The sequence below is a fragment of the Ciconia boyciana genome, chromosome 17, assembly GCF_034638445.1.
Source record: "Ciconia boyciana chromosome 17, ASM3463844v1, whole genome shotgun sequence".
NCBI classification, from domain to species: Eukaryota; Metazoa; Chordata; class Aves; order Ciconiiformes; family Ciconiidae; genus Ciconia; species Ciconia boyciana.
This window is the reverse complement of record NC_132950.1, coordinates 12,151,040-12,169,867: the sequence shown is the minus strand read 5'-3', so window position 1 is coordinate 12,169,867 and position 18,828 is coordinate 12,151,040. Positions and strand designations below refer to the sequence as shown.

Sequence of the window (18,828 nt, the reverse complement as noted above, 5' to 3'; positions counted from 1 at the left end):
CTTTTTACTTGTATTCTCTTTGACAGTATTTAATCAAGATTGTACCAACTTGTTCTTAAATAAAGGTGGGAGATCAGGCAGGAAAGAAAGATAACACCGCTTCTTTTTCAAATGTCACATTTAATGTTTTCACCACTGTACTTCAAATCTACATTTTACAAAGTGACCAGCAAGTGTGCCACATTAACTGACCAACCTCTGAGATTTTACCTTTCATACCAGTGTCTTCTTGGGCTCTTTTAATTACACACGTTTCTCATTCAAGTGAATTGAAATGCTTCAGTTGGTTTTATTCTCAGGAGCCTCATAAAAAACAAAGATATTGCACCATCTTTGTTCAGTTATTCAATGTTTGTCTCTTTCACAGCAAATAATGACTTCATTGAAGTTAAAACTTCCAAACATAACTTACTAATAGTCTCCAATTTCAGCTCAGATCACTCTTGTTGAAAATACTCTGCTAAATACAGATAACTTACAATAACTTTAACAGTTAATTGTCCATAACAAACACCACGGTTTTTCTCCAGACCAATGCTCAAATTTTAAGACCACCCTTTAGTATTTCTTTGTACAGGTGAAAAACAGTCTTCAATTTTCTAGTCTTGTTTTAAATATAAAAGTTGGAAGGGACATTCAAGTTTCAAGTCTCCACACTGAACTTAAAAAAAAAAAAAAATCATGTGGAGGTAAACAAACCAAGTTGTATACTCCAGGAGGTAGAGGCCTTCAATTTGTGTTCATATATACATATGCACAGAATTCAGTGTTCCAACAGAAAAAGAATTAGCCAAAAAGTAATAAAAGTTATTTACTACTGTGACATTTCAAGACTTCCACAGCTTCGCCTAAAGACACGAACACAATTAACATAATTCCCTATGTGCTTTTTTTTTCCTTTTCTTTTTTTTTCTCTCAACTGTCCAGTGCAGGAAAAAGTTCTCACAAAATTTCACAGACCTAAAATGTGCAAGCTAGTTTCTCTCTATACAGCAATGATGTCAGGGATCTCTGAAATTAGCCCATAAATGGAATTATTTACACACATAGAAGATGCATGCTGGGGGGTTTTATGTAAGAAAGAGCAGAAAAACTTCTAATAAAAATAGATTAAATATATATATATATTTATACTGGGTAAGGAAACAGAAGTTTAGTCTCTCCTAGTCACAAACTCATTCTCTCTACTCACAACATTTGATTTTAGAACAGCACACATCACCATCACAGCTCTAGTGAGAAGCTATTTATAGGATTTGACCATCAGGTGACCTGCCCACTTACTGTGGTCACTGTCATCTGACGTGACTTCATGATTGGTCGCAGTCAAGTTTTCTGTATTCCTTAGTTTTAGAAAACCCCAAATCTTCAGGAATGGCTCAATATCAAAATGTATGTCTATCTTTTTGTACAATCTCACTTCAATAAAAAAAAAAAAAGAAAGAAAAAAAAAGAAAAAACCTCCCCAAATTTGGTTCAATTCTGTTTGTTCTGAGCTGAGCCATCACAGCTGCACTAGAATTCATAAAACACGTGCAACTCTGGGTAAAATATTTTCTTCTAAAAGCACAACCACTTTACAAGATTAAAAGTCTAGTACATTTCTAAATATTATTCATATTGTACAAGTAGTGGTTGTTAATTTAAAACTTCATTAGTAAAATTACAGTACAAGCATGATTAACCTCCAGAATTGCAAATCCCAGACTCCAGTGGAAAGCTACATTACATCTTCAGTAGTATATTATCTTCCACTTTATTCCCAAACCAGGGGAGATGGCGGCATCTCGGATGGTTGAGCAACCGTGGAACTAGAATGCAGGTGATAGAGAAAATCAGTGTTCATTTGCAATAGCTCATGGACAAGAAAGGTAACGCTCAACCCGTAAGCAAACATTTCAAGGAAAACAAGAAAACCCCGCCAAGCCCAGACCAGAGCAACCCCAAACACCCCAGGACCACCCGTTAACACACTGACCACAAACATTTCGCTATACTTCATCTACTTATTTGCTTAACGATTCTTCATCTATCAGTCATTAATTTTAATGTTTCTACGGTGCAGTTCTACAATCGGAATTCAGCTCGTCAATCTGGCAATTCTAGTTTTCAGTCTGACTTCTGTACTTTTACGCAAAAATATTACTTGAAACTTTTGCATGTTTTACTTAACTTCTGCAAAAAAATACCTTAAGGACAGGTGTGGTGACATTTTAAAAATACTTTTATGAATTCTAGAATTTATCTATGGGCCTTTCCTACTCTCAGAAACTGAAAACATAACAACATTTTGATGTGTGAATTCTGTTCTACTAATAAATGTGAATTAATATCAGATGTGATTACATACAGTTACCTAATAAAGCTCTTAAAAGCAGCAGACTGAGGGTTGATGCAGAGAGGCACTCTGTTTCCTTTCTGCTGTTCCAAAATGAACTGATGAATTATTTCTGTACATAGGAGAAAAATAAAAACCACCATACCATTAACACTCTTTGCTTCTGTAAAATGCAATGTAGACTGGAGGAAAATAGAGCTTCCTTTACTGAAAGGACACTCTAGTAAGGATAAAAGAACTCCAGCTTCCCCAGCTCTAATCCGATGCCATACCTCACTGCATCAGTTCACACGGAACTCTTATGTGCACACTGAAATAAATGTATATGAAATAAAACCCTCATCACCACTATAAGACCGAACTGATGATAACCAGGTATAGATTAAATCCCAATTTTAGGGTATAACTTTTTGAAAAACAAAGAATTGGCAACTTGATTTGCAAATACCAAGAACACAGTTCTATTGCTCAGTCCCGTCTGATTCATTAATTCAGTTACTACCACCAAGCCCAAAGCTGCCACTTGAGACGATGAAAACGAAAAAGTACATTTTCATAACGGAAGAGGAACTCTCTGTAGAGCTGCCAGACAAAACATCTTCTCGGACACATGTGTGCACACACGCCCCCCGAAAAACAGAGCCTGGAAGTTTGGCGACGGACTGCTCCTCTGTAAGCAGCAGCGATGGTTGCCAGAGCAGAGCTCCGGACGCCCGGATGGTACGATAGAGGCAGCGTGCTGGAACCTGCGCTGCTGCCAGCAAACTTTAAAGGCAGCTTTTAGAGCAACAGATCTCGGAGCAGACAGCAGATCTATGTACAGCTCTGCAAAGTGATGGCCAAAGAGAGGAGGGAAATGGAAAGAATAACAGGATAAAAAGAAAACAATGTTGCGTGAACTTGTAGGCACTATAAATGTGAATTTCAGAATTACAAGTGCGGGATAAATCCGAAATAAGTCACATCATCATGGCAACATCACGGAGTATTTTTGTCCCAAATGACTGAATTGTTTGTTAGAAACTGCTGAGGTAACACGTTTCTCCTCCCTCTCCTCCTCGAGTTATTCGAGCTGCTACCAAACAGGACCTAAATCCCTGCTACTATTTCTCATCTTGTATTGCTCTCAAAAAAGAACGGCTTTCCTGACTGCATCTGATTTCACAAGAAAAAGTCTCTTTTATGGCTTGTTTCCTATGATGGAATCAGACTTCAAATCTCTAGTGCCACAAAGCAACTGCTGGCATTTAGTAACCATCTGCAGCAGTAGTTTCCTCTCCCAGGCATCAGGACTGATTTTCCTCATGACAGCATGTCACGACCCAGAGCGCATCCTCTGCGTTGCTGCCAGAACCACAGCGTGGCACCAGCAACAGCGCTCGTGACAGCAGCTGCTGTGAAGGCACTTGACATGGACGCTTCAGCGTGAGCAGACTGTGACAGATGAGAGGAAATGAAGCAGGAGAACTAGGAGACTGCTCAGCTTCAGTTACTTGGCGCTGCTGACCCTTTCTGCAGGACGGCTATCAAGTTAACACCTGGCACCCCAAAAAGGCAACAACACTGATTTCGCTTTCCCCCCGGTGCAATCCTTCAACAAAAGAGTGGCGTGGGGAGCACTGACACCAGAGAAGAACGCTGTTAAGGTTTGAAACCAACAGACTTCTGCCTGTCTACTAACACGTGCGACATCATATTATGTCAGAACATTTACAAGCAATTCTGTTCTTTTAGTGAAAAGAAACGATTTCCAGTGTCTACCATGGAAAAATACCTAAAAGAAGGAACCGCCTGGGTTAGTAGATGCACCCAGATTGCACATCCTAACTATGTACTACTACAGGCTGGAGCAGGAAGAGCAATGCAGATGCAAAGGTTAATCACTACTCACCTTTCACCTGCCGAACGGAACTGAGGTTCTTTTCAAAAGTGTCATCAAATTTGGGATTAGTGATGGGTTCAAAATCACTAGTATAAACTCTTCCAGTAGATGTGGAAAAACAACATTTACACATACAAGTGTGGTATCGCAACCGCCCTTCATCGAGATACGGGTGAGCTAAGGCATCCTTAGCAGATATTCTTTTGGACTGAAATATTGCATTTAAAGGAGAAAAAAAAAAGAGGATATTTTCAGAGGTGTTGAAGCAGTCTAAAGAATACTTATGCATCAATTAATTCTAAATTGTTTTACAAACGCCTAATCACGTTACAGGATTAGTTCAGGTCAGAAAATGCTTTAGATCTGCAAACACTGCCACTAGGGGGAAGGTTTTACTCAAAAACAAGCAGCACTGCTAAGATGACATTGACCCGTCTGTACTACAGCTAATGACAGAAAATGCTGCTAATATGATTTTTAGAAACATATTTTTCAATAATTACTTTCTCCAGATAACCTTAAAATTATGACTCCTACAATAAATCAAAATAAGCCCAAAGAACTTAATGTTAGCAAACACAGCATTTTGTAGGTCCTTACTCAGCAAAACATTTTAATGTGTCCTTAAGTACATATTTAAAGTAAAACACAAATTGAAGCATCCCTGATAACAGACTAATTCAGGATATGGCATCTGGAGTTCTGAGAAATACTGTACACGTCCAGTTTCAGAAAGCAAGTGGTGAAGGAAGTGCAGGGAAGAAGGTGGTCAGAGCAATGGTTAAATTATCAGGTCTACTTCCACATTACTAAGACTTTTTCTGCACATAAGTCAAGTAAAGTACTCAGTCTCTCGGTGTCCAACACCATCCCCTCAAAAAAGGAGAATACTATCTGTTTCTAAAGAATTGCAGACAGAAGTGCTACTGCAATTCAAGGTGTAATGAAATCCCTTGTTATAAGCGAATTAAAAAAACCAAACCAAAACACGAACAAACCAAACCGAAGTTGCTCAAAGTTACAGAGCAAAAGCAGTGGCAAAGCTCGAAGCACAACCCAACTGTCCCAATTCCCAGGATGTTTTTTAGATGAAATTAAAATCACCTGTTCCAAAGGATTGTCCTGATTCTTTAAAAAAAACAAACCCACATTTATTTAAATGTGATTTGGGAATAGCAGTATTCTGAGTGTTGAGGGAGTCAGAAAGGAAAAAAAATCAAGTTTGTTTACGTGGAAGTTATGATCTAACACTTCTATGTTTTTGCTTAGTAAAGCGATCTTAAGGTTTAAAAAAAAATAAAATCAAAAGGTATTGCCTTCTGATACTTTATCAGTTACAAGCTTCCTCCTTTGCAGTTCAGTAATTTGTCTATTTTTCATCTGCAATGTTAGGGATTTCCCTGCGAAGATGAAATAACTAAGATCATCAATTCAGGTATCAGATTTTCTAGGGACAATTTTGTATAGTAAGCCCAAGAGATGAAATCCAAAACCCACAGCAGCAAATTTTTATTAGAAAAACAGATGCTCAGTGGAGAAAAGATCCTGTTATGTGACTGTGTGGATGTAGAAGGAATTTTTTGTGTGTTGCAAGACCATGAACACCCACGCGTCTCTAATTAGAACTGCATCAGAGTATCTGATGTTCTGCTACCTACACCTAGCTAGGAAAAGATAGCATGATTCACGAACACCCTCATCTTTCTCACTCTACCGTAGCTTTCTTCAAAAGACCACTAGATGATAAATGCGAAACCCCCACTCCAGGGGGAAATTAATTGACCAATTATAAGATGATACCTGTACGTCTTTTACAGACCCAAAAGTACTGAAACGCAATGTAGAAGAAAACCAGCTAAAGCAGTCCTTTACTTCAAATACTCATTTAAGTAGCAGACAACAAGAACTGTTAAAACAAAAAGTATTAGAAATAATTTAAAATCATACTTACTGGATCAAAGACCAACATTCTGCAAAGGAGATGAACTGCTTCATGCGTAGCTTGACTGGAAAGTGTATACAGGACAGGAAGGGATGGCTGTAGGGGAAACAGGAGGAAGAAGAGTACAGCTAGTTGTCCTGTCAGATCCATCGGCAAGAACACGCTGTTACAGCACGCGTTATTTTAGAGTTACCAAGGACAATCTTCTTGTTAAAAAGGACATGCACTACCTAACGCTTTCCAACAAGACAATAATCACCATTACAAAACTCAGCAACTGTAATAGAGATCCAATTGATTATTTTTTTCCTTAGTTCAGACGTAATCCCTAGACAAACCTATATTTTATTTATTTTTCTACGTAGACACCACTTGAAGCTGTAGCTGCTCAGGGGTTTGATTAACCACATCATTTCCCGTATTTCATTTTTCTGATCTCAGTCACTGCCAAATAACAGATTACTTTGCTTTTCCTTACCCAGGCGATCCATACCTAACCGACAGTGACATCCAGCACAATTACAATGACCTTCAGGCATACCGCATTTTACATAGCGATAAATAGGCCAACTACCAAGGCTTGAAGGGCTGGGGGAGGGGATTCAGTGAACTCCCCCTTGTTTTATAGCGTGGTACTCGGGCCATGCACCGCATGGTTAAAAAAAGCTGGAACAACCCAGAAGCTGGCGGCAGCAGCGCGATTCTGCGCTGGTTAGCCCCGCAAAAACCAGCTCTGCAGATCATTTTCCTCCTGTGTTTCCACGTTTTGCTCACACTCACAAGCATGACAGCCGGCCCATTCTGAAAGTTTCCAGTTTTAGTTGAGAGTGAAATAACCTTGTGGTACAAAGACCCTAGTAAAGAGAGATTTTACAGTCTGGGGACATCCAGCCCTTGCTGGGAATGTGAGCCCGTAACCCTCCTTACAGCTACGGATCTGGAGCAAGCACAAATCCCCCAGCCATACGTGCTGCAGCGTACAGGGATTATACAGCTGCGGGTGTAAAGACAACTGCTTCTCCAGTCTCAGCAACGCCGTCGGGCCCTGCCAGTTCAAGCAGCATTTTAACATAGCAATATTTTAACAAGATTTTACTCAACATATAAAGTTGCCATTTGACAACTTTTAACTGCACATACGCTCTAGCCTGAAAGTCTCCTTTGACTCTGGAATTAAATGTTAACACTAAGGTAGCAAAATACGAAGACAACCCCCATCCCCACATTCCTAACACGTGGGAAGAAGTACTGCCTGAAGTTGCCCAAAATGAAAAAAGTTAATCAACAATAATGTTCATGTTACATGCCATTCATTTTAAAGCATTAGCTATATCCTAGACTCTCTGGAATGAGCTTCAAAGATGTTTTTTTTTAAAGCCACAACAATGTCAGTTTCCAAAAGTCAGTAAAATATTTTCCTGCTTAACTGACATTATTCCTATTCCTATTTAGCTTAAAGATGGCTGTAGCATGCACTACGGTTAGCCTCTGAAGTAAAGAAAGCGTTGCAAAGCAAGTGAACAGTTCCTCCTCTAACGTGAAGCGGGGGAAAAAAAGGGAAAAAAAAAAAAGGGTAAGATGGGGGAAAGGAAGTCTCCATTTTCACACTTAGAAGAAAGCAAAACCACAAACCTATTGAAAAAAGAAACCAAAACCCCCAAGCAAAGAAAAAAAGAACCCCACAGATATTAGGCCAGGCACTGCCGCAGAGAAAATTCCTACTATGGAGTGTGTTACTTCCAAGTCCAATACTCCTAAAATTTCTTTTTTTTTTTTTGTTTTTTAAGGAAATAAACCATCGCATACACACGCAGCCACAGACACACACCTTTGTATTCTTCCCATGCAAATTCAAATAGCATTCATAGTAGCTAGGAATGCAGGTGTTGGGAAGAGCCGTTAAGGCAGGAAGAATTATACAGAGTGCTTCACTAGCGTGTGTGATTAATGACTATTGAGATGTGGGAAGAATATACTAGCCGGCTGACAGAAATGGCTAAAACATTCTGCCGAAAATATAACAAATCAATTGAAAGCTAGCTAACGTATTTATGGGACGATATTCACTGACAGACTTTGCATGGATCCACAGGATTTCCAGAACTGCATTAACTCTACACAGACTTTTAACTGGTAGGCAATGCCAGTACTCGGCAGGCATCTGTTGCTTCTACCTGTTCAGCAAAAGCAAGTGAATACAAGTTATTTAGTTGCTGTAAATTTGTCAGTGTATATAAAAATTACGCCTCCACAGTGACATCATTCTAAGTTAACCCTGAACTACCAAACACAGCGCTAAGCATTTCTCACCCTTAGTTTCTAAGTGCAGTCTATAGAATATAAAGCTACAGTATTTGGTAGCTTCCTATGATTTTTCTAGCTAGTAAGTACTATCTGCACAAAAAAGCACTGTCATCCAAGCACTGTCATTAAGTAGGGTTCATCCATATACTGGGGCAGAAAAAGATGATTACATTCCTTCCTTATGGAAGCTGCTGCAGCCAATACAAATGAAGGATGCACTTCTTTTTGCTACACTTATGCCCCTTGTCTGCAGCTTGTCTGCCATTCCAAGAGCATCTGGTTATACACAGCTTTTGGAGACAGCATTTTCTCAGCAAACTGCAATCAAGTCCAGAGCTAGAGATCAGAAACAGTCCTGACGAGTACTAGCAAGGGCGAAAGAAATTGGTAAAAACTGAGCTGCTGTAAGATCTGATTATCACGGAATCAACGGTCAGGTCTTTTAGCAAGTAAGGTGCACCATGCTGGATCTCTCTCTCCCGTAACAGAGAAAGCGAGGACACAACAGGGAGGGAATGGACTCCAACACATTTTACTTTTAGAAGCGGGTGAGCGCATGCCTGCCAGTGAAGTCCAGACCACTGCTTACGGTACGCTGTGAGCGTGGGAGGAGATGCTCTTCCTAGGGCTGCCAGTTAAGCAACTTTATCAATTCGCTTACATTGACTTTGAAGTAAAATTTTTTAAATACAAAACTGACAAAGAAGTCTACATAGTATGTAAATTTTCATTATGCCAACACACAGGGGGGTGGGGTTTTTTAAAGCAGAAACTTCATGCATTAATCTATTTTTACATAAAGCAGCAAAACGCTTTACCCCATAACTCCTACTATGCTCACCTACATCGATTAAAAATAGTTTGTGCGACAAAGTAATCACCAGTTTCTAACTTGGTTTTCTCTCCCTATTAATCTAATTAAGAAACTGGTAACATTTAGCTATTTATAACCAGCAAAATCTCCATTTTAAAAGATGAAAAGCCATGCATTCACATTCAAACACGAAGCGTGCTTGAAGTTGAAAACAGATAAATATCATTGAAGAAATCAGCTAGATGCACTGCAACCCCCTGTTTCCAAGGTGCAAATGAGCACACCAGCTCCAGAGACTGTTCAGCTTCTGTGGCACTCCACGAAAAATTAATGTTGTTTTCCTCAACGGACACACAACTTATAGTTTATTTCCTATGACTTAGTGGCTATAGGACATTAAATCTGTATTGGAAACATTTGACACCATTTCACCTACTTGCTTTTTAGTGTTCGCATCATTCAATGGGTCAAGAGACACACGGTTTCAGAGGCCTGTACAAGAATAGCCTTAGAAAATCAGAAGACATTCTTGTACCCATTTCAATTCTTGATAAAACATCCTGGTTTAACAAACTGAACAAGGCTAAAAAATAAATTCCACAGTTCTTGCTGACTGCTACCAAGAGCACAACTACTGCACTTTGGAAATATCAAGCAATTATCAAATTATCAGAATTTAAAACCAATGTATTCTATAAAGTATCTGGATGTATTTGTATACTGTTACATATTTTTATATATAAAGTACAGTGGATGTATTTCTCCCAGCTTCAATGACTATAAAACTTTTTTTTTAAAACATCTCAAACCTTGAAAGTGGAGGACTACATGGTTGCAAGTTACAACTCTTCTAGCATGTGATAGCAAGGAAAAAAAAAAAAAAGACTTGATTTGCTTTAAAGCCGGTAGAGAAAGTCTGAAGGAAATCCTCCTATTATTAATGTTAGAAGAAAAAAAACCTGTCATAAAATGGAATAGAGACAACTTGATGTAGTGAATCAAAAGTGCCAAGGAGGCAGAACTCCTACATGTTAATATATAGCAGAATATATATTCAATGCTCATTTCTGTGGTAACTACTATTGTGGTGAGTAGACATTTGAGAAATTACTTCAACATGCAGAAAATAAAGATGCAAAATTAACTACTGGAAAGATCTGATGTATTAACATGTACAGGTTATTAATTTTGTTAATTTTTACTATCTAACAATCATAAAAATGACCGTATTGGATGGACATACTACTCTACTACTGCACTATGGATTCCTGCATAAGCATTTCTTTGCATCTATTAATAGTATATTTCATTTGCCCTTTTTATTGTCCAGTCAGCATAATGACATCATCCTGCCTTTTTTCTCGGTTTTGTTTTTTTTTTTGTTTTTTTTTTTTAAATTAACTTTGACTTCAGTTACGTTGAATGTTGTATCACAGTTTTCCGTATCTTAAGCCTTTCACGAACAGCTCAGGTCCCTGCACAGATGTGTGAGGGGACCCTTTGGTGACGAGCTGCTGGACTGTTCTCTTTACGGATCTGGATAACACGCCATTTCTGCTTCTAATACTCTTGATCCTGTCAGTACCGGAGTCCCTCTGGGGCTTTCTGAACTATACTGTCAATTTTAATTTATGTCTCTTGCCACTATTATCACTTAAATTTAACATCTTCATTCAAAATAACTATCAAAACACTGGCGCTTCAAAAAGGAGACTTTCACCTGTATCATCAAGTCAAAGAATTACATACAAGGCAGAAGCCAGAAATGTACTTTACTGGTGAAAACCCACCTTGTCTCAATAGTAGTTTGAATTAACTACACCATTAACCCGTGCCACGCAACACCACAACCACCTCTGGGAAACAACCTGGCTTACAGGCAGAGACAGCTCTGAGATTAAATATCCAAACAAAGTATTTATGAACAAACACGCCACGAGAATTTAATCAAGACGTGAAACACTGCGACGATGCAGCAGTAGTATCCTGCACGGAGGAAATCCTAACTTACGGGGGCTGATCGAAGGATTGTCTTGACCAAGTGTAAAAAAAGGCCAGCAATCTCCAGCCGTACCTGTTTATGAGGACCCCTGAGTATATGTGCCTTGGCGCCTTCACAAGCCGTCCTCATTGCTTCCAGCGACGGTGTTCCCAACAGGTCTGTGATCAAATCCAACTGTAGGCACAGAACATACAAATTTGAGATCTTAGACACATAGGAATATATTTCTCTATGACAGCAGGTTCTTAAGCTAACGTAAATTACATTTAAGGTATGAATCAGTTCAAACCCACTATTTTACAGATAGTAAATTACAAATATTAACGTATACATTTAGTAGACAGCAAATACAAACATTTGTAATTTCACTGAAAAAGCCCTAAGACAAGATGATTTTCAAGTTTGGGAGCTTTTTTTGTTTACAGGTTTAGTAAAATATTTTATTGCAATTTAAAAGTCAATTTTATAACATTAAGAAAATTGTTAAGTACTGTTAATGGTGTGTTACTCATTCTAAAACCCAGATATTCTCAACTGAATGTCAGGATTGCATACCAACATACCACACAAAATTATCCCCAAAAAACAGGCCAACTACTACTTTACACAAAATATTTTGCTATCAACAGGAATTAAACTATAGAAAATGGGAAAAAACCCCCTCAGAACTACAGAACAAACATACTATATAAAAATTCCAATAGATGAGAAAAATAAGGTGTTTTTTTTAAAAAAAACCCCACATCTGTCCAGCACCAGGGGAAGGAAAAGGAGTGGTGCTGGTTATAAGGAAAACAAAAGCTACCTAAAAAAGAGCAACGATGATGCTACGTTTAAAACTGGTCTCAACTTTAAACGAAATGACATTTCATTCACCTTTTTCATTTTGGAAAGCAACAGAGAAGCTTTCACCATATTTCTACAAAAGTGTGTGCACATACTCCTTTAGTGAACAAAACCAAAGAAAAAAACCCCTGTATAAGTCAAGCAAAAAAAAAAAAAAAAGTCTTCTCCGTGCTGAGATCAGCCCCTGGCTCCACGCGTGCCCTTGCGACCACCACCCACCCGCGCTAACGAGCGCCTGCAGAGCTCGCCTCTGAGCATAACCTGAGCACCCCTACCCGGGCCTGCTAGCAGGAGAATGGCCCCCGCCGCTGGTGTCACGCCGTGACACGTGACTGCTGCTTACACGCCAGCTGCGGAACTCCTCAGCTGGCGCGTCCTCTCCTCCTTTTCCCCACTCTCCAGCAGACGCGCTGGCCTGTCCGGTGCCTCCAGGTACATGCAGCGTCATGCCCTGGTATTGGACACGCGTCCTCCCCTTTGCCGTGGCAGCGCGTGGCCAGGGCTAGCATAACTTCATTGCGGAGTGACAGCAAAGTGCCTACGTTTGTCAGGAGATGGAAAACTAGACAGGAAAAAAAATCCTAAACCTTGAGGTTTTTAGATGTGGAAAATATATAATTGAGAAATAGACACGTGGAGCTGATATAATAAAAGATCAATGTCTTTACAAAATAGAAAAAGTAATATAATAAATTATACCAGCGTGTCAGGGAATGTAGACCGCATAAACACCTGTATTTTCAGCCAACTACTCCTGAAGCACACAGCAATGATATGTTAATACAGGTTTATATCGATATACGTAGATATGGATATAAATACACACACTTTATTCAGGTTACAAGAAAAAACACTGAAAACAATTTTCATAATGATCTCCTGAAAGTTCATGTTTAACACCTCTCAAGATATAAATCTCTTGTCTTAGCCCGTTTCCAATACACTCACAGAAGAGCTTTGTTAGGAGGTCTGATTTCATTTATCTAGATGCATGTCATCAGTCATTAAGTACATTCTTCTGAAGAATTACGAAATCCATTTTGAAATTTCAGTGTAAAAATAGGAAAAATATTACAAAACATTAAGTTTGAATTCAACTGACCTCAGCTGCATGAATTTCAAGTCTTTCGGGTACATACAATGAATCTACACCATGGCGTTATTATTTTAGGTCAGGAGAAGGGCACTTTCAAAGCTCACTTCTCAGCTGCTGCCACTGCCTGCGCTCTGGTTTGCGCCGAGCGCCCTGGAGCAGAGGCACTGGGCTCCCTTCAGAGCAGGCTGACTGGGGCACGCATTTCACGAGAGCGTCTGAAGGTACTTCATCTGCCAGGGGGCTGCAGCCTGGGCAACCAGACCAGGCCCGCTCCAAAGCACATCTCCGCTCTGAACTGGGGAAAACGGGGGTGTCAGGTCCTCAGCAGCGACTGCCTCGCTCTGCGGGTCCCCTCCTGCTGGGATGCGCTAATGGCTCAAGTAAACATCGCTGAAGTCGGAAATACAAAAACGGGATCCAGCCACGGGCATACCCGTGGTATGCCGACGTGTGGAACGGGCAGCCTCTCCTCTCCGCGTACACGCGTGCTGACGTGTCACGGGCTGGCTGCACAACGTGCCAGAAATGCAACTTCGTGTACGTGCTACAGCGGATGGGAAACGGCTACGCTAGGCTGGCAGTATCTGCCCGATTCTCCTTTCTTCCTGACACTCTGATCCTTCCAAATGGATTCTGCTTACTGTCTCATGCATGTGACTGGTTATCTTTAAGGAGGATTAAATAATAATCAGCAAAATCAGACTAGAGGAACTGGCTAACCTAGGAAGGTGGTTAAAACTCAGACTCTATAACCTGCCTTTTACAAAAGTGTGCAGACTCGTCTTTACACCAAACAGAGAAAGGCATTTGCTCCCACAGACAGTCAGAAAGTCAGAGATCACCCTTCCTGCACCACAGATGCACTAAAAGATAAAATTAATTGTATTAAATGTTTCTGGACATACAGCTAAAAATAACTTGTATTTGCAGCTTTAAAAATGCATTTTAACCAAAAATAGAAAGATCGTATCATACAAAAATGCTAACTATTCTAAATAGTATCAGTAAAAAGCAAAAATAGGAGGTGTTAGGAAATACTGTATTTGACAGTGTTTCTGGTTATCTAAGTCTCAGTACAGATTATCTCATTTCTTACTTTTGTAAGAAATCCCACAAAATCCTTATCAAAAGTTAGCTACTGTCACTTGAGTAAGCAACTCAGATATATCCATCACTTCCAACGTGACACTATCCAAAGTTTAAAATACCAAAATCACCACTTCCAGTCTGGTATATAATGTAAAGCTTTATTCACTTTCTTCATCGCAGATTTGAGTTAAAAATTCCAGTACAGTTGGTTTTAAAATGATCTCTTCCCTGGTTTTTCTACCAGGAGAACTTTAGCCTGATGATGGCTATCCTGACACCAGAGAGTTTTGCTGTCCTGGTTCACTCCACTGGGGCATGGGGTAACCATTTGTGCCGTACAGTCTACACGAAGGGGCACGGCACAGGCTTGAGGAAAGCCCGTAACATTGGCTAGCCCGAGGCACTTCTGTAGACTCGATCCACCTTCGAATAGCACTGAATTTCTCAGAACGTAATTGAAATATATATGGTGATCACTTCTTAAACCATTCTACTGCACAGGGATTATAAAAGATCTAGGAACTCTTATGTAACTTTATACAACTTTTCAATCAAATCAAGTGAACACCACCCAAAAAACCCCACCCCAAAATGCTATTCTAGAGTTATCTGATGAATGTCTTTGCACTTTAAATTTCAAGAAGGATAGCCAAGGCTATTAAAATCACACATACGTTTAGCTTCAGTATAGCAAAAGATCAAAGCCTGGAAAAACAGAAGATCTTAAATATTTTTGAGACTGCAACAGAATAGCTGTCAATTTAACTAGTGCTTCTGATTAACTTACTGCTTTTCTCCTCTGCAGTCTCTTCACGAGGGTAAGACGGAGGTGTATTTTGGGAGGAGGTCTACTTTGTGATCATACAAGGTATCATGCTGTCTAGAATGACTAGCGAGTCCCTCCTTGGGAACACTACTGTGGTGACATGATAGGTACCACTAGGCAGGACAGCATTGAAAAAATATATACAGAACACAACAACATTTTAAATATATGAATGTTGAAAACAGCATGCTAATGTGAATGTCTCTCAAGCCCATGAAAATGCTATGTGTATAAATAAACAAAAAAAGTATAGAGTTTGGAATGTCACCTTTAAGAAAAGTTTGGAATGTGTTTTTACTTCTTGGTAATCAATATCGGTAACCTCACAATTTTAACGCTATGTAGTTTCTAATCTATAGGTGAATACTAGCAACATTGAAGATAAACATTTTTATGTCAGCACATCTTGTTCCTTCTCTTAGACAGGAGTATAAATGTATCCATCTCTAATATCTTGCTGCAGACATTAGTAAACTATGTCTACCTACTGTAAAAATAGCACTTCAAGATTATTAGAGACATATGTCCATTATATTAGCTTGCTTACTGTTGGAATTGTGAAGAAGTATTCTGGTGCATCTCACATTTTTATACCTAGCCACAGCTATACAACATAAAAAAATATTCAATACCTTCTTACACACTTGACTGTTACTAAAATGAAGCAGTTTGAGCAATACTACTAATTGGCAGTTTAAATGGTTCAAGTGCCAATACTGTATCCCCAGTTATATCTTGACAGAAAACTTACTACTTTCTCATTAGTTGTTACAAAAAGCTTGATCCCTGTTATATCACCTTTACCTTATCTCAATAACATGCTACAGCAGGCTTTGGTACTGCAGCAGATTACAGGGGATTACAAAAAATACACATTTCAAAAGCTAACGTTCATAACCACTACTTTTAATACTGTCTGGAAGCTATCATTTCAGTGTTTCAAAGTAGCTTGTTTTTTTGCCTGTGTGTAAACCAAGCAAAACAAAAGCAAGTTTGAGGTTCAAAATGCATCAGTATAACTGATTCCATGAAATTATGCAGTAGAAAAATTTTTAAAGGGAAATTTAATTATACCTGCTGTATGGGACTCTGTGCCTGAAACAATATTCTTCGCCCAAGTAATTCTGCAAAGATACAGCCTACAGACCAGATGTCAATAGCATTGCTGTAGTGACGGCTGCCCATCAGGATTTCTGGAGCTCGATAATACTGAGTGACAACTTCCTGAGTCATGTGACGAGATTCATCTAATTCTTCCACCCTGGCCAATCCAAAATCACAAATCTAAATTGAGAAGGTAAATAAAAAAATTAAAATAACCAAAACACTTAATGCATTTCAAATAGGTAACCTTCTGGTAACGAAGCAGGAAATTCCAAACCAGCATTTAAATAAATCAGATAATCTGCTGTAACTGCATAAGCAAAGGGAAAGGGGAATAGGAAGAAATTATGCTACTTCATTCCACATCCATTTAAACTTTCTACAATTCTGCTTGAAATCACAGTACATTTTTAGTTGGCATTACAATATTTATAATCTAAAAGATTAAAAAACTTTGCACTAAAAAAATACATACTGCCAACCTCTGGGTACAGAATATTAATCCCAAACCAGATTTCATTTGTTCGTGATATGCCTCAAAATGTTACAGAAAGATTCAGCTTTCACTTTGGCTTTGAGAATTTTTAAAAATTTCTTGAACCAGAAGGGTTAAGAAAACAGACCAAACTTTCACAATTAGAATGCTTAGCAAATCAGTGTAAACAAAACTTAATTTTTTTTATATTTGGCATAGCCATACAACACACCTAAGCCCTCCAAAATGTCATATGCCTAAGAAGTTAATGGAAGAGTCTTGGGCATTCCGTGTCACCTTTACTTCGAGTAGCACACCGAACACTAACATTGCAATACCTGAAGAAACTGCCTGCCTTTCTCAGCTGCTGAGGGCACGAGAGATCCCGCGCAAGTCAAACAAAAGAATCACATCTATCTCGCTTTCATAGACTTGGGAGAGGTAGGGGGACAAGGGGGAAAGGAAGACGTTTGATTAATTTATCATTTTTAAAGAACCCGTGAGATTTTTTCCTTTTAAAATTACTTTCAGGAAAAGTATTCATACTAAATGTTTTTGCTAAAAAAATAACAACTGATTTATAATGAACAGCATATACATATGTACATTTTCAATAAATTTAAGTAGCACCTTAAGAACACAGTTGCTGTTCACAAGTAGGTTCCCTGGTTTAATGTCTCGATGTAAAATGCCAGCAGAATGTAGATATTTCAGACCTGAAATATTAAATGAAATTAAAATAAATACCTTTTTTCCTTTTAAAAGAAGATTAAGGCTGACAACATTTTCCTGGAAGGTCTTGCAGCTCCTGATCAGCAAAGACTTTGCCATTGGCTCATTTTTTATACAATTCTAACTTCCAGTCTCTAGTATACACTCAGTCACTCAATGATAGGATAAAACTTTTGGAGTATACAAACTAGACAGAACAAGTGATTTAAGTAGTCTTTTTTAAAACAAAACAAAACACAAGCCAAAACCAAAACATCTTCTCCCTGGTTATGACACGGGTACTCTGCTAATCACAACACTGGAATAGTGACATATACCCCTTACTGCTCTGTTTCCCAGTAACAATTTTAACTTCTGCAGCACTAAAATCTGACTTAACAATTTCCTAGGTAACAGCTGCACTTCAGAAATAAACTCAGATTAAACCCAAGCTAATTTGCATATTAATCCCCCCCCCCCCCATAAGACAGCAGCAGATAATGTAAAAATACAGGCCCAAATTATGGTAAAGCCTAGGCCCTCTTCTTAACTTCATTAGTGCAAAAATTCAAAGCTAGAGCTCCTGAACTTAGGGCATCTGATCGCAGCCACTGGGGATGTCTCTAACATTTAGGTGGTTAGGAAAGAAAGATAACCTGTGCTTCCTGAGGGCTTTTGCTGTCCCTGAAGCTATAATTCTGGTCTTTTTAAGAAAATGAAAGTAATGCAGAAAGCACCTCACTGAAAAGTACAGTGGAAGAAAGTATACCAACATGACGTTGTTTATGCACATGAACTACAGTAGTAGACAAAGCATGGAAAATGGAAAAATGGCCATAATTCAAGTAGGGTCAGATAGACCAAAAATAAAGAATAGCATTAAACTGGGGAACACTAAGCTCTCAGGTCAAATGCCTGGGCAAATGGAATGAGAATTCAAGTCACCCGTGAACAAACTTTACCTGGCAGTTTTGCGTTGCCATTTGGACAGAAATTAGAGTTTTGAGTGTTCCCCCAGCCATCAAACTTGGTAATCACAGAGGCACAAATGCCTTTTGTCCTGTAGGAATACAAATCTTTTCTCTAGCACAACAGGTACCTGGAATAGCCCATACTAATTCTGATTTAGATTTCTAATTTAGATTTCCTTGCTCTGCTCTTTGTGAATATGATCTACTATTTATTTACTACCAGATAGAATTGACTGTTTACTTTCAGCTTATTCCAGTGAAAATACTCAAATAAAGCCAATGGAAAAGCAACTGGACTAACACTGATCAGATGTTCAAAAGACAAGCACAATGATCTCATTTATTGGATAAAAGTTTCCAAATGGACTAAAAAAAAAATCAAGTTTAAAATTACTATTATGGTAAATTGTTTTAGCTAAAAATCAAAC

At 38.8% G+C, this 18,828-nt stretch overlaps 1 protein-coding gene across 2 annotated transcripts in view; it reads right to left on the bottom strand.

Moving 5' to 3' along the window:
* Window positions 1-100: 100 nt before the first annotated feature.
* Window positions 101-18,828, bottom strand: part of NLK (nemo like kinase) — a 65,545-nt gene continuing 46,817 nt past the window's right edge. The window contains exons 5-11 of one of the 2 annotated variants that reach the window (XM_072882304.1): window positions 17,349-17,434; window positions 16,214-16,423; window positions 11,355-11,456; window positions 6,172-6,258; window positions 4,230-4,428; window positions 2,351-2,450; window positions 101-1,811 (exon numbers count right to left, since the gene is read on the bottom strand). In XM_072882304.1, coding sequence (XP_072738405.1) covers window positions 2,353-2,450; window positions 4,230-4,428; window positions 6,172-6,258; window positions 11,355-11,456; window positions 16,214-16,423; window positions 17,349-17,434 — 782 coding nt within the window. In that variant the 3' untranslated portion in view covers window positions 101-1,811; window positions 2,351-2,352. The remainder of the gene's footprint in view (window positions 1,812-2,350; window positions 2,451-4,229; window positions 4,429-6,171; window positions 6,259-11,354; window positions 11,457-16,213; window positions 16,424-17,348; window positions 17,435-18,828) is intronic. The other variant, XM_072882303.1, reaches the window with a different exon arrangement.